The sequence below is a fragment of the Pongo pygmaeus genome, chromosome 18 (assembly GCF_028885625.2).
Source record: "Pongo pygmaeus isolate AG05252 chromosome 18, NHGRI_mPonPyg2-v2.0_pri, whole genome shotgun sequence".
In the NCBI taxonomy this organism is placed as follows: Eukaryota; Metazoa; Chordata; class Mammalia; order Primates; family Hominidae; genus Pongo; species Pongo pygmaeus.
Genome location: NC_072391.2, coordinates 21,629,400 through 21,644,669, shown reverse-complemented (window position 1 = coordinate 21,644,669; position 15,270 = coordinate 21,629,400). Strand labels below are relative to the sequence as shown.

General features: G+C 44.2%; 1 protein-coding gene across 4 annotated transcripts in view; it reads right to left on the bottom strand.

The window, feature by feature from the left end:
* Window positions 1-15,270, bottom strand: part of VPS35L (VPS35 endosomal protein sorting factor like) — a 145,062-nt gene that overhangs the window by 22,756 nt on the left and 107,036 nt on the right. For all 4 annotated transcript variants that reach the window (XM_054454196.2, XM_063655225.1, XM_063655226.1 and 1 more), the window contains one exon: window positions 8,875-9,014. In XM_054454196.2, the coding sequence (XP_054310171.1) occupies window positions 8,875-9,014 (140 nt within the window). The remainder of the gene's footprint in view (window positions 1-8,874; window positions 9,015-15,270) is intronic.

Genomic DNA, 15,270 nt, shown 5'->3' with positions numbered 1-15,270 from the left:
CTCTACTAAAAATACAAAAATTAGCCGGGTGTGGTGGTGTGCGCCTGTAATCCCAGCTACTCGGGAGGCTGAGGCAGGAGAATCGCTTGAACCCAGGAGGTGGAGGATGAGCGAGCAGAGATCACACTACTGCACTCCTGGGTGACAGTGCGAGACTCTGTCTCCAAAAAATAAATAAATAAATAAATAAATAATTGTTCTTAACCTGGGCAACATAACAAACTCTACAAAAAAAAAAAAAAAAAAAATTAGCCACGTGTGGTGGTGTGCGCCTGTGGTCTCAGCTACAGAAAGCTATGATGGCACCACTGCACCCCAGCCTGGGTGATAGAGTGAGACCGTCTTACAAAAAGAAAAAAAGAATTGCTCTTATGATACTGGCAAGAATGAGAATGCAAGATGCTCAAAAGTCTGACATCCACAAACTACACACATCAAAATTGCCCACGCCATGATCTGCTTTCCACTCAGAGCTGGTTTCAGCTGGGAACTTCCCCCGCCTTCTTTTGCTAACAGCTGTTTTTAACTAGGCTATTTGGTTCTGCTATGTGGCTGTCCAAAAATATATTTTATTTAAGGATCTGCCTTGAGCATAGACAACAATCTGAATGTTCCAGCAACTTCATTTCAACACAAATGCGTAAGTCTTGTGACAGACCATGCAACACACTGTCAAAAAGGTGGTACAAGGGCCAGTGGAGACGTAAAGGTTTGTAGTGAGCCATTTCCGTGAGCTTTTGCTTATAACTGAAGAGCTGGGAGACTATTTCTGACCTTCTGTACATGGACAAAGTTTCCCAAGTGACATCCATGCTTCAGTGGTTGTAACTTTTTTTTTTTTTAAATTGTACTGATGGGCTGGGTGTGGTGGCTCAAGCCTGTAATCTCAGCACCTTGGGAGGCCGAGGTGGGTGGATTACTTGAGGTCAGGAGTTCAAGACCAGCCTGGCCAACATGGTGAAACCCCATCTCTACTAAAAATACAAATAAATAAATAAATAAATAAAATTAGCCAGGCACGGTGGCAGGTGCCTATAATCCCAGCTGCTTGGGAGGCGGAGGCAAGAGAATCGCTTGAACCTGGCAGGCGGAGGTTGCAGTGAACCAAGATCACACCGCTGCATTCTAGCCTGGGTGACAGAGCATGATTCCATCTCAAAAAAAAAAAGAAAAAAAGAAAACTTTTTCTTTTGAGATGAGGTCTTGCTATGTTGCCCAGGCTGGTCTCGAACTCCTGGCCTCAAGCAATCCTTCTGCCTCAGCCTCCTGACAAGCTGGAAGTGTTATTACTAATACCATCAGTTTTCCAGCACTAATCAGTAGTCATCAGCCTCTTGGTGGACAAGTGCCAACTGTAGTTGGTTTCTGTAGTTCTTTATGGCGCTTTGTGTAATTGTAGTTAAATGTGTGCTTATTTGTTTAACATGAAGTCTGTCCTCCTGAGTTGGGGTATGCTTCTCTTGCTCACTCCTTAATTCCTGGATCGACAAATGTTTGTGGAATAGGCTGAATGATGAAACACAGACCTGGACATCTTGCTGTGTTTATGGCTGGACCTTTTCTCCAGGATAAGAAGGAGAAAAGACATCTCCCTGCTGGATCCGAGATTGTTAGTGCTACAAAACTCATGGTAGTAGCATTTCCATTTCCTGCAAATTGCAACTGAATCAAAACTAGGCCTCAAAACTGTGACACTGAACTTGTTCAGTCAAGTCTACTTTGTCTTACCACATTGTTACATGAAATGAGCCATTTTGATTATATAGGGAAGATTATTCCACAAACTAGTCCCTCACTAGGCTGACGACTACTGATGCTAAAGCAGAACATTTCGACAAGCTCCAAAAAGTTCTCTGTCTGCAGGGGAGAGAGGGCCACCCTGGGGACTGTTTACTCCCGCATTTGTAAGCATCAATAAATTGGACCAGGGACTTGATCTGGTATCAAATGGTTTCTATCTTTTCTTTTTGTGTGTGTGTTTTTTGAGTCGGAGTTTTGCTCTTGTCACTCAGGCTGGAGTGCAATGGCATAATCTTGGCTCACTACAACCTCCGTCTCCTGGGTTCAAATGATTCTCCTGCCTCAGCCTCCTGAGTAGCTGGGATTATGGGCGCATGCCACCATGCGCAGCTGATTTTTGTATTTTTAGTAGAAATGGGGTTTTGCTACATCTGCCAGGCTGGTCTCCAACTCCTGACCTCAGGTGATCCACCCGCCTTGGCCTCCTAAAGTGCTGGGATTACAGGTATGAGCAGCTGTGCCCGGTGGTTCCTATCTTTTCTAAACAAATAAAATGAATCAAACTTTCAAATCCATCCTTTAAGAAAACCTTGCATACTGTGGGTAGGAAAGCAAAATAGTGCAGTCACTATGAAAAACAGTATGGGGGCCGGGTGCAGTGGTTCACGCCTGTAATCTCAGCACTTTGGGAGGTGGAGGGGGGCTGAGCACCTAAGATCAGGAGTTTGAGACCAGCCTGGCCAACATGGTGAAACATTGTCTCTACTAAAAAAACAAAAATTAGCTGGGCGTGGTGGCACATGCCTGTAATTCCAGTTACTCAGGAGGCTGAGGCAGGAAAATCACTTGAACCAGAGAGGCGGAGGTTACAGTGAGCCGAGATTGCAACACTGCACTCCGGCCTGGGTGACCCGTCTCAAAAAAAAAAAAGAAAAACAGTATGGAATTTCCTAAAAAAATTAAAAATAGAGCTACCACATGACCCAGCAATGCTACTTCTGGGTACATATCCAAACAAATTGAAATCAGGATCTTGAGGAGATAGCTACACTCCCATGCTCATTGCAGCATTATTCACAAGAGCTCAGATGTGGAAACAATCTATATGTCCATTGACAGATAAATTGCTAACGAAAAATGAGGTAGCTGGGTGCAATGGCTCACGCTGCAGTGAGCTATGATTGTACCACTGCATTCCAGAATGGGCAACAGAGCAAGACTCAAAAAAAAACAAACAAACAAAAAAAGACTGGGTGCAGTGACTCACACCTGTAACACCAGCACTTTGGGAAGTCAAGGCTAGAGGAGCACTTGAGCCTTGGAGTTCAAGACCAGCCTGGGAAAAATAGACCTTGTCGCCACAAAAATCAAAAATTAGATGGGCCTGGTGGCTTGCCCATGTGGTCCCAACTATTCAAAGAGGCCGAGTTGGGACAATATTTGAGCCCAGGAGGTCAAGGTTGATGCCGTGAGTGTGATCATGCCACTGCACTCCAGCCTGGATAACAGAGTGAGAGCCTGTCTCAAAAAAAAAAAAAAAAAAAGAAAAGAAAAGAAAAAAGAAAACGTGATACATATGCATGATGGAATATTATTCAGCCTTAAAAAAGAAGGAAATTCTGCCATATGCAACAACATGGACGACCCTCAAAAGCATTAAGCTATGTGAAATAAGCCAGTTGCAGAAGACAAATATTGCATGAGTCCACATATAAAGAAAGTATCTAAAATAGTCAGATTCGTAGAACCAGAGAGTGGAGTGGTGGTTGCAGGGGGTGGGGGTAGGGAAATGAAGAATTACTAACCAATGGACAGTTTCAATTATGAATAAGCTCTACAGATCTGCTACACAGCACAGTTCCTAAGCCAACAGTAATGTATTGTACACATAAAAACTGGTTAAGAGGGTAGATCTCACCTTAAGTGTTCTCACCCCAATACAATAAAACCAAAATAAAAGCTGTGACCTGAAAGGTAACAAATAATTTGAACCGAGGAGGCAGCACGCAGAGGCTCACATCTGTAATCCCAGCACAAATCCCAGCACTTTGGGAGGCCGAGGCAGGCAGATCACTTGAGCTCAGGAGTTTGAGACTAGCCTGGCCAACATGATGAAACCCTGTCTCTACTAAAAGACAAAAAAAATTAGCCAGGTGTGGTGGTGGGCGCCTGTAGTCCCAGCTACTTGGGAGGCTGAGGCACAAGAATTGCTTTAACCCAGGAGGCAGAGGCACGAGAATTACTTTAACCCAGGAGGCAGAGGTTGCAGTGAGCCGAGATCGCACACTGCATTCCAGCCTGGGTGACAGAGGAAGATTCTCCAAAAAAAAAAAAAAAAAGAAAAGAAAAAAATTGAACCAGGTAGAAGTGAGATGTGTGAAGAAGTGAAATGTGGGAGTCTTGTTCACGCTAGATCTACTCATAGTGGGCACGGCTCAGGTGTAGTGTATCCCATCACCTGGGAGCTTATTCAGCTCTTAGCCCTGGCTATTCAGGATAAACATCCTGTAGTATCTGTGAGTAGTTACTAATGCTGCGTCCCACAAGGAAGGATATAGGGTTGCTAGTGCTCAATGAACTTGAGCAAATAAGGCATGCTGCAAACGTTTCTGGCTTAGGTCACGCAGGACAGGCACTGGAGTAGCGCAGCCCTGGGTTTGAATCCCAGCTCTGCTACTTATAAGCTTTGTGACCTCAGGCACATTGCAAGGGCCCTCCGGCTCAGATTTCATGAGTGAAAAAGGTGCAATGATTCCTACCTTGGGGGGCTTGCGGGGAGGACTCCCAGGAAGTGAGTATTAATGAGTGGCGTTAGCAAGGCATGGGGCACCTAGTGAGGTGTCATGAACTGCAGCTATTCTTTGTCTCATATCATTACTAAACCCCAGCTAAAACACATGCAATGCTACAAGGAAAAATAACTCAAATCTGTTCAAGGAATAATAACTTAAGTCTGTTGAGAGCAGGAGCGCTTTCCACAAATGCCTAAAGGGCCAAGTGGACAACAGAAATGGGGTTAATGGGTCCAGAGGTACCCAGGAAAACTGGAGAGAAAGGCATACGCCGCCTGCATAGGGCAGCTGGTACCCAGCTGCAGCCAACTGGCCAGGTCACAGGATGTGGGCCCCACGTGATAGGACCTGATTTTTCAAGGGGAGATGCAAATCTGGGATTTTCTGTGATCTAACAATTTTTAAATGTAGGAAACTCATTCCAAATGTTCTCCATCAGGACATGGCCAGCAAGTGTCTACATGTCTACCGGCTGGATATGCTCTCCAGACATCAATCTGTAATTCCAGGGGACAGAGTTTCGGGTTTACAAAGTACTTTCCCAGCAATCATTTCATTTAACCCTCACAGGAGTCATTTGAGGTGGGCACTGTGATGACACCTTAGAAAGGTGACAACTGAAGCTCTGAGGACTTATAAAACTTTCCCAAGGTCTCAGCGCTATGAAGTCTTCAGGTCAGGACTGAACAGAAGCTTCTGAATCTGAGAAGGCTTTTCAAAAAGCCTCCAGTGATTTTTAACCTGCAGATGCCGAGTGCGTCTCGATTAATCAATAAACAATGACTTTTACCAACTGCTAAATTCAAAACCCTGATTTTTTTCTTTTGCCTTCTCACTTGATAAATAACTAGCTTACCCAAAGAGAGAAACTTACAAAGTACTAATATGGAGATCGGAAAACAGTGACATCAAGTGTCAAGTGAAAGGGCTCTAGAAAATGCCAGTGCACGTTGCCCCATCTTGGGGTGCCGCCTATCCTCCCTGCAGGACAACAAGAGGCCCCCCATCCTGAAGACATGTCCGCAGTCCTTGAGCCCGGCCTCCTGACCTCGCTCCCCTCTCTCTGAGGACTTGGAATCTGAACAGGGAGAGTCAGAAGCTGAGTCACTTTCTGTTTTCTCAGCTTTACTGAGATATAATTCACATGCCAAACAGTATACCTGCTAAAATGTACAATTCAGTGATTGTCAGGATATTCACAGTCATGCGATCATCAATACAGTCAATTTTAGAACATATCATCACCCCAAAAAGGAACCTGGATCCACTGGAGCTCAGGCACTTTAATGGCTCAAGTTCAGGGTGATGTTTCTCAAATATGGTCCTAGGACCACTTACCTCTGAATCACTGAGGGGGCTTTTAAAAATGCCCATTTGCCAAACATGGTTGATCCCACCTGTAATCCCAGGTACTGGGGAGGGTGAGGGAGGAGGATTGCTTGAGGCCAGGAGTTCAAGACCAGCCTGGGAAATGTAGTGAGAATGCACCTCTATAAAACATTTAAAAAAAATTAGCCAGGCGTGGTGGCTGGCACATGCCTGTTGGCCCAGATACTTGGGAGGCTGAGGCAGGAGGATCATTTTAGCCCAGGAGCTCAGCCTAGGCATACAGCAAGACCCCGTCTCAAAATAAAACAAATAGATGATTTTAAAAATGCTGATTTGTGAGCCTATTTCAACCTACTGAGTGAGACTCTGGGAGGTGCCCCGGGAATCTACATTTTAACAAGGGTCTGAGATTCCCATGCACATTAAGCTCTACCAGTGGTGCTTAATCTGTTCTGTGCCATGGACCCTGCGGCAGCCAGGTGAAGCCTATACACTCCATGGAATACTATTTTTTTTTTTTTTTTTTGAGATGAAGTCTTGCTCTGTTGCCCAGACTGGAGTGCAGTGGCACAATCTTGGCTCACTACAACCTCTACCTCCCAGGTTCAAGCAATTCTCCTGCCACAGCCTCCCCAGTAGCTGAGATTACAGGTGCCTGCCACCACTCCTGGCTAATTTTTGTATTTTTAGTAGAGACGGGGTTTTACCATGTTGGCCAGGCTGGTCTCGAACACCTGACCTCAGGTGACCCACCCGCTTCAGTCTCCCAAAGTGTTGGGATTACTGGAGTGAGCCATCGTGTCTGGCCCTTGGAATACATTTTTTTTTTTTTTTTTTGAGATGGAGTCTTGCTCTGTTGTCCAGGCTGGAGTGCGGTGGCGCCATCACGGCTCACTGCAACCTCCGCCTCCTGGGTTCAAGTGATTCTCCTGCCTCAGCTTCCCAAGTAGCTGTGATTGCAGGTGCCCACCACCACGCCCAGCTAATTTTTATACTTTTAGTAGATACGGGGTTTTGCCATGTTGGCTAGGCTGGTCTCAAACTCCTGACCTCAGGTGATCTGCCTGCCTCCGCCTCCCAAAGTGCTGGGATACAGGCATGAGCCACGGTGCCCGGCCCTTGGAATATTATTTTTAATGCAGCAAATAAAACACATAAGACTACAAAGCAAACCAATTACACTAAAATACAGCTGGCAAAATATTTTTTCAATGCTTTTGTGATACTGTAATCTATTGCTTCTTTGTGAATGCATTAACAGCTCTAGCAATGGGCTTTATAACTGCTGTGCTTTTAAAGGAAGAAGAACATAAACAATCTTCTGAAATATCTTTCACATCTGAAATGCGATGTGAACATATCTGTTGATTTCTTTTGGTGACAAAGTCCCAGCTACTGCTACTACTCCTGGGGCTTTTTCCTGTAATTCCTCATTGAGTGAAAGGTAAATTTCACTCAGAGGTTTGTTAAAATAAAGCTGTCATTTTCCTCATCCAAATTCAGGTCACTCTGCCAGACCCCCAGGGATTAGGTGGACTCCACGTTATAAGGACCCTTGCTAAGGAGGGTCCAGGAATTCCTCCTGCTGGGTCCCGGGAGTGGCCTCATTCTTTCCAACTCAAGCCTGGCTGTACATCTCTTCCATTCCACGAAAAACCCAGCATCCTTCCAACAATGCCCCTCTTAATTTCTGCTATCTTTAGTTTCTGTTATTTGCCATCAAAAGAACTTTGTCGCCACTTTCTTAGTGCTTTCTAGAAAGTTTACTATGTGCAGAGGCACGGTTCTGACCTTGTGAGTACTCACTAACTTAATATTCATGGCAACCCAGAAGTGACAGTTCTTATCCTCATTTTATAGACAAGGAAACTGCAGCCCAGGGATGTTATATTATTGCCCAAGAATGCAGAGCTGGAAGAAGGATGGGCCAGGATTCCATGCCAGACATCTTGGCTCCGAGGCCTGTGCCCTTCCCCACTGAGCGATACCTCTGCCTTGGCAGTATAGAGAGTGCAGTGGACTAAATATTTGTATCCCCCTGCAAATTCATACACGGAGACCCTAATCCCAATGTGATGGGATTTGGAGGTGGGGCCCTTGGGAGGTAGTTAGGTCCCAGAGGACCAATTGCTCAAAAGGCCAGAGAGCTTGCCCTTGCTGTTTCTTTCTGTCACATGAGGACATAATGGGAAGATGGGCCTGTAGTCCCAGCTGCTCAGGAGGCTGAGGTGGGAGAATCACTTGAGCCTAGGAGTTCAAGGCTACAGTGAGCTATAACTGCACCACTGCACTCCAGCCTGGGTGACAGAGTGAGACTCCTAAACAAACACACAAAAAGGCCTGGCATGGTGGCTCACACCTGTAATCCCAGCACTCTGGGAGGCCAAGGCAGGTGGATCACCTGAGGTCAGGAGTTCAAGACCAGCCTGAACAACATGGTGAAACTCCATCTCTACTAAAAATACAAAAATTAGCCAGGCATGGTGGCGGGCACCTGTAATCCCAGCTACTCAGGAGGCTGAGGCAGGAGAATCACTTGAACCTGGGGGGCGGAGGTTGAAGTGAGCCAAGATCATGCCATTGCACTCCAGCCTGGGCAACAATAGTGAAACTCCATCTCAAAAAAAAAAAAAAAAAAAAAAAAAGAGACAGAAAGAGAAGATGGTTGTCTGCAACCTGGAAGTGGGTCCTCACTAGAACTCAACCAGGCTGGCACCCTGATCTCAGACTTCCAGCTTTTAGAACTCTGAGAAATAAATGTTGTTTAAGACTCCAGTCTATGGCACTTTGTAATAGCAGCCTGAGCTAACATAGTACCTCACCTCTACTATTATAGTATGATCCCCACCCAGCAAGAATAGAAAATTCATTAAGCAATTCAAATACCTAACTGGAAAACCAACACAAAGATACCAGATAGAATGTTCCTGCAGTTTTAGGCCTAAGAACACATATAATATTATAAGGCAGGTCAAAGGAAGACATGTCCTGCGGTTCTGCTGAGGAAGCGTACCGGAACTATTAATAAAGTAGAAAAGAAATTGCAGAGGAATTCCAGAAGGAACGATTCCGACGGCCGCATCTTCCCGTCGATATTAATCATCTTTGGAACTTCCGGAACGAGGCTTATAGCGGCTTTGAAAAAAGCATCAGCTGCAAGACAGAAGATAAAAGTCAGTGTATTAGAACTCTGGGAAATTTAGTTGGCTTTCTTCTTCATGTGGCCTGAAGGCCAGTCCTGAGAGTTAGGTGGAAGCCAGGCCATGCCGAGGGCAGGTCCTAGCAGAGGGTTTCTGCAAACCATGATGGAGCTGGAGGAATATTTGCTTGACAGGGCACTGCTTCAGCTCAGAGAACCTCTGTTAAATTGTCTTTACATTATTAAGTGAAAAAAGCAGGTTGCAAATTTTTGTAAAAAGTCTAGAAATGACAGTTGCCTGGGCTAAAGCTCAACTTGGATTGGTTCGTTGAATTCTTATGTCTACCAATGCGAGGAAGATGCTGTCAACGGGTGTACTTCATAGACGAGAAATAAGGGAAGGAAAGAGAAGCAGTTCATCCTGCAACAGTGTCCTGTGTATGTAGGAAGTTCCAGTGTTGGTGGTGGAGCTGCAGCTGAAACCTGGGTCTGTTTGAATCTATTCTAGTGCACACCATTTTTGTTAAATAGACATCAAAATGTCTGAAGGAACACAGCACACACACAGGCGCGCGCGCGCACACACACACACACACACACACACACACACACACACACACACACACACACACACACACACACAGCTTAAAGACTTCTGATTAACATCAGCTCCATAGAATCGTTTGGGAAATGAAGATATTTAAAGAGCTATGAAAAAATCTGTAAAACAAGAAGACTTCAAAGGGAGTAAGAGAGGAAGAAAAGGAGTGGAGAGAGAATGTGTGTGCACAACAGGATAGAGATGGGGTGGAAGGGATGAGGGAGAGCAGGAAGGATGGGAGTTGGAGGGGAAGACTGAGAGGGAGAGAAAGTTCTTTCTAAAACTGCCAAGGTATTGACTGTGAGAAAAAGCCTCAAGGTCAAAACAATCAAAACATTGACCTGACAAATGAAATTGTAAACTACCCGACAAGATCAAATGTTTTCATGGTCCAAATGGACTTCCACTCCAAAACAACTTCCAGTGATGCAAAGAGAACACTGTAGGGGTGAACAGCATCCTGAATTAAAACAGGAACGCCAGCCAGCACACCAGAGGGGCAAATGCAACAGCAAATGCTCACTTTCCTGGGAAGAAAGGCCTATGTTTAATGAGAAGAGTATGTGTCTGAAGATGGATGGTGGAGTTTTGCCATCTCTTCCTTCTTCAAAGGAGAGGGGAAAAAAAAAAAAAAGAAAACATGTCACAGAAAGACACTCCTTGTCAAGCTTTCCGAGTCAAGTTAGCTCTGCTCTGGAAGCTTCTTTGCCTGGCTGTCTCCTGAACCCCAAACTCAAACCCCTTCCACATTTATTAAGCACCAATTGTGAACAGGGTACTGTCATGGGCAGGCGGACAAACAGATGAAAAAAAAGTGAGAGAAAGCGTTGACAACATAAACTATGGCAATGAGACCAACATAATCATACTAATTAACAACTATTTTTTTTTCTTTTCTGTTTTTTTTTTTTCTTTCTCCAGACAGGGTCTTGCTCTGTCGCCCAGGCTGAAGTGCAACGGCGTGATCTCGACTCACTGCAGCCTCTGCCTCCTGGGCTCCAGCCATCCTCCTACCTCAGCCTCCCCAGTAGCTGGGACTACAGGAGTGCGCCATCATCCCAGGCTAATTTTTGTATTTTTTGTAGAGATGGGGTTTCACCATGTTGCCCAAGCTGGTCTCAAACTCCTGAGCTCAAGCGATCTGCCTGACTCGGCCTTGTAAAGTGCTGGGATTACAGGCGTGAGCCACCGCGTTGGGCCAACACTTATTTTCTAAGCCTGTTACGTATTTTGGTCTATGAATCCACTTATCTCAATTGTTTTGGGGAGAGACATTAAATATGGGGCTTGAGGAAAAGCCACCTGATGTCGGTTCTGATTGAGAAACCTTCCAGAAAGGGTCAGAGCCTGCAGGGTCTTCCATCTTGTGACCACTAGTAAGACATGGCCCGACCGGGCGCGGTGGCTCACGCCTGTAATCTCAGCACTTTGGGACGCCAGTGGGTCGATCACCTGAGGTCAGGAGTTCGAGACCAGGCTGGCCAACATGGTGAAACCCTGTCTCTACTAAAAATACAAAAATTAGCTGGGCATGGTGGCACATGCCTGTAGTTCCAGCTACTCGGGAGGCTGAGGCAGGAGAATCACTTGAACCCATTGGTCAGAGGTTGCAGTGAGCCGAGCCTGGGTAACACAGCAATGCTCTGTCTCAAAAAAAGAAAGAAAGAAAGAAAAAAAGACATGGCCCTACTTATGGAACCCACAGGATCTCCTAGGCCCTATCTTTAAGCAGTTCATTTCCTTAGTCCTCCGGCAGTCCCACAGTGAAGTAAGTATATCACGAAACAAGGTTCTCAGTGGGAATGCAAATTCTGCTCAGAGCAACTTGAAAGACCATTTTTTTTCTATTTATGTGTTTGTTACTGACTGGCCCAGAGAATGTGCCTATTATTATGCCTCATTAAAAAGAGAGCAGCTTTGTCCCCAGAACTTGGCTCCTCTCACCCGCCCCGCCCAGTTTCCACTCTAAAGGACGGAGCTAAAATAAACAGTTATTTAAAGGTTGGGGCATGCGGGGTTCCAAAGCAGATTTTTAGTTCTATCCTCAGAAGACTTGCCCCATATAGAAAATATTGTCTGGAGACTTCTCCATCTTATCTTAGTAATTAGAAATCAAATCCTACCCCATGTGACAGCAGTTTATCCTTATAGTTTAAAGTTCAGAATAATCATGTCAACTTCATGTAACACTTTGTTTTGTAGCTATTAAGAGCCATGGAAGCTCATTTAAGATATAATGGATTTTTTTTTAAGACCTACAGAAAAAGGAGAACTCAGATTCCCTGTAGTAAAGAATATTGTCCCCTTTTTGAGTAATACCCCACAAGCACAGGCAACCAAAGCAAAAATGGACAAATGGGATCAGATCAACTTAAAAAGCTTCTGCACAGCAAAGGAAACAATCAACAAAGTGAAAAGAGAACCCACAGAATGGAAGAAAATATTTGCAAACTACCCATCTGATAAAGGATTAATAACCAGAACATAAGGAGCTCAAACAACTCTATAGGAAAAAAAATCTAATAATCAGATTTTAAAAATGGGCAAAAGATTTCAATAGATGTTTCTCAAAAAAAAATTACAAATGGCAAACAAGCATACGAAAAGGTGCTCAACATCATTGATCAGAGAAATGCAAATGAAAACTATAATGAGATATCATCGTACCCCAGTTAAAATGGCTTTTATCCAAAAGACAGGCAACAACAAATGCTGGTGAGAATGTGGAGAAAGGGGGAACCCTCACACACTGCTGGTGCAAATGTTAAATTAGTACAACTACTACGGAGAACAATTTGGAGGTTTCTGAAAAAGCTAAAAATAGAGCTACCATATGATCCAGCAATCCCACCACTGGATATACACCCAAAAGAAAGGAAATCAGTATATCAAAGAGATATCTGCATTCCTGTTTGTTGCAGCACTGTTCACAATAGCCAAGATTTGGAAGCAATCTAAGTGTCCATCAACAGACAAATGGATAAAGAAAATGTGGTACATATACACAATGGAGTACTATGCAGCCATAAAAAAGGAGATTCTGTCATTTGCAACAACATGGGTGAAACTGGAGGGCATTATGTTAAGTGAATTAAGCCAGGCACAGGAAGGCAAACTTTGCATGTTCTCACTTATCTGTGGGAGCTAAAAATAAAAACAATTGAACCCGTGGAGACAGAGAGTAGAAGGATAGTTACCAGAGGCTGGGAAGGGTAATGGTGGGGCATGGTGGGGAGTGGGAATCGTTACTGCGTACAAAACAAAAATAGTTAGAAAGAATGAATAAGACTTAGTATTTCATAGCACAACACAGTGACTCTAGTCAATAATTTAATTGTACATTTAAAAATAACTGAAAGAATATAACCGAATTGTTTGTAGCACAAAGGATAAATGCTTGAGGGGATGGATACCCCATTCTCTAGGATGTAATTATTATACACTGCCTGCCTGAATCAAAACATCTCATGTACCTTGTAAATATATATACTTACCAAGTATCTACAAAAATTTTTTTAGAAAAGGAAAAAATATATATTGGCCTGGTTCCACTAGAGGAAGGGGAAAAGCAGCAAGTATATGGACTAGGCTTCCTCCATCCATGTCCTCTGCGGTTCATGGGACATTCATTTTTTTTTTTTGAGACGAACTCTTGCTCTGTCACCCAGGCTGGAATGCGGTGATGTGATCTCAGCTCACTGCAGCCTCTGCCTCCCGGGTTCAAGCGATTCTCCTGCCTCAGCCTCCCGAGTAGCTGAGACTACAGACACATGCCACCGTGCCAGGCTAATTTTTGTATTTTTAGTAGAGACGGGGTTTCACCATGTTGGGCAAGCTGGTCTTAACTCCTGGCCTCAGGTGATCCGGCTGTCTTGGCCTCCCAAAGTGCTGGGATTACAGGCGTGAGCCACTGTTCCCAGCTGGGACATCCATGTTTCTTTTCCATATCCCTTTTTTTTTTTTTTTTTGCTTATATTTCCAATGTCTCAGAACGATCATAGCATATCCCATCTTAAAGGCAAAACCAAACCAGAAAAACCCCACTCAGGCCTTGCTGACCCAACACCACAGTTCACTGTATTTGAGAGCCCTTTTTCTTGGGGCAGGGACTTCACTTTTTCAAGCAGCATTCTATCGTTCTTTCCACACAGCAATTGACGCATCTCACGGCACTGCTCTCTGCTGGGCGGAGAGCAAACACAGCCACCATCCCCATATTCATAGTAAGAGAAACTCCAGCAACACAGCCACCGTCCCCGTATTCGTAGTAAGAGAAACTGCATAAACATAGCCACTGCCCCCATATTTGTAAGAGTACTGTAGTACTCCTGGAGTGCTCTATTGTAAGAATTGTTGGGGTCCTTGCTAAAAATATGGGGACTGACTACCTCATCGTTTTGTATATATGATGAGTAAAAGCCAGGGATGCTCACTGGCAAAATATCACATTTGACATTTTCCATCTGAAGTTTCAGGCTCTCCTGTTCTCAACCTGAGTAGTTTCAAAAGGTCTGTGGACCACTGAAAGAACATGATATTCAGGAAACTTCTGCAAGGACAGGAAGAAATCAAACACTCAGAACACAAAACCATTAAAACCCCACAGATGGACTCCAAAATATATGTCACAAGCAAATAGCTGCGGGAAAGGGTGAGATGCGACAGAAGCTGAAAATAAGGGCTTACTTGAAGATGCTAGGTAAACTGTATGTTTTGATTACTCATGCTGCCTAGCTACTATAAATGATTGGGTCAACCGTTCCTGTTGGATGAAGATATCTTTATATCAACTCTAAGATCATTTGAAGAAAAAGTGAAAACAGCCTTAAGTTCCAAAATGTAAAAAAAAAAAAGAAAAAAGAAATTACTGCACTGTTGCACCAAGCAAGTAATATAGCTAATAAACAGCGTAAGGCAGATCTATATGTTTTGAGGTATATTTGAGGTATAAAGACATCTATGACATATTACATACAAAAAATAGGGGGAGAGGGTGGCGGGGGAAAAAAAGGAAAAAAAAATGACAGAAAGTCACACAGCTGTATACGTGTGAGCCTATCTTTGCAAAGGAAAAAAAGTACATAAACTTACGTAGATGCATAGAAAGGTCAGGCAAGATAAATGCCAAACTATTAGGTGTAATATTGGAGTGGCGGATGAGGTGGACACCAAATCTTTCACTTACTGATAGGCTACTGTCTTGGAATTTTAATTGAAATTTATTATTATTGAGACTTTGCTCTTGTTGCCCAGGCTGGAGTGCAATGGCATGATCTCGGCTCACTGCAACCTCCACCTCCTGGGTTCAAGTGATTCTCCTGCCTCAGCCTCCCAAGTAGCTGGGATTATAGGCATGAGCCACCATGCCCGGCTAATTTTTTGTATTTTTAGTAGAGACGGGGTTTCTCCATGTTGGTCAGGCTGATCTCGAACTCTTGAACTCAGGTGATCTGCCTGCCTCTGCCTCCAAAAGTGCTGGGATTACAGCCATGAGCCACTGTGCCCGGCCTATTATTATTATTATTATTATTATTATTTTTTTTTTTTTTTGAGGCAGAGTCTTGCTCTGTCACCCAGGTTGAAGTGCAGTGGTGCGATTTCAGCTCACTGTAACCTCTGCCTCCTGGGTTCAAGCAATTCTCCTGCCTCACCCTCTCGAGTAGCTGGGA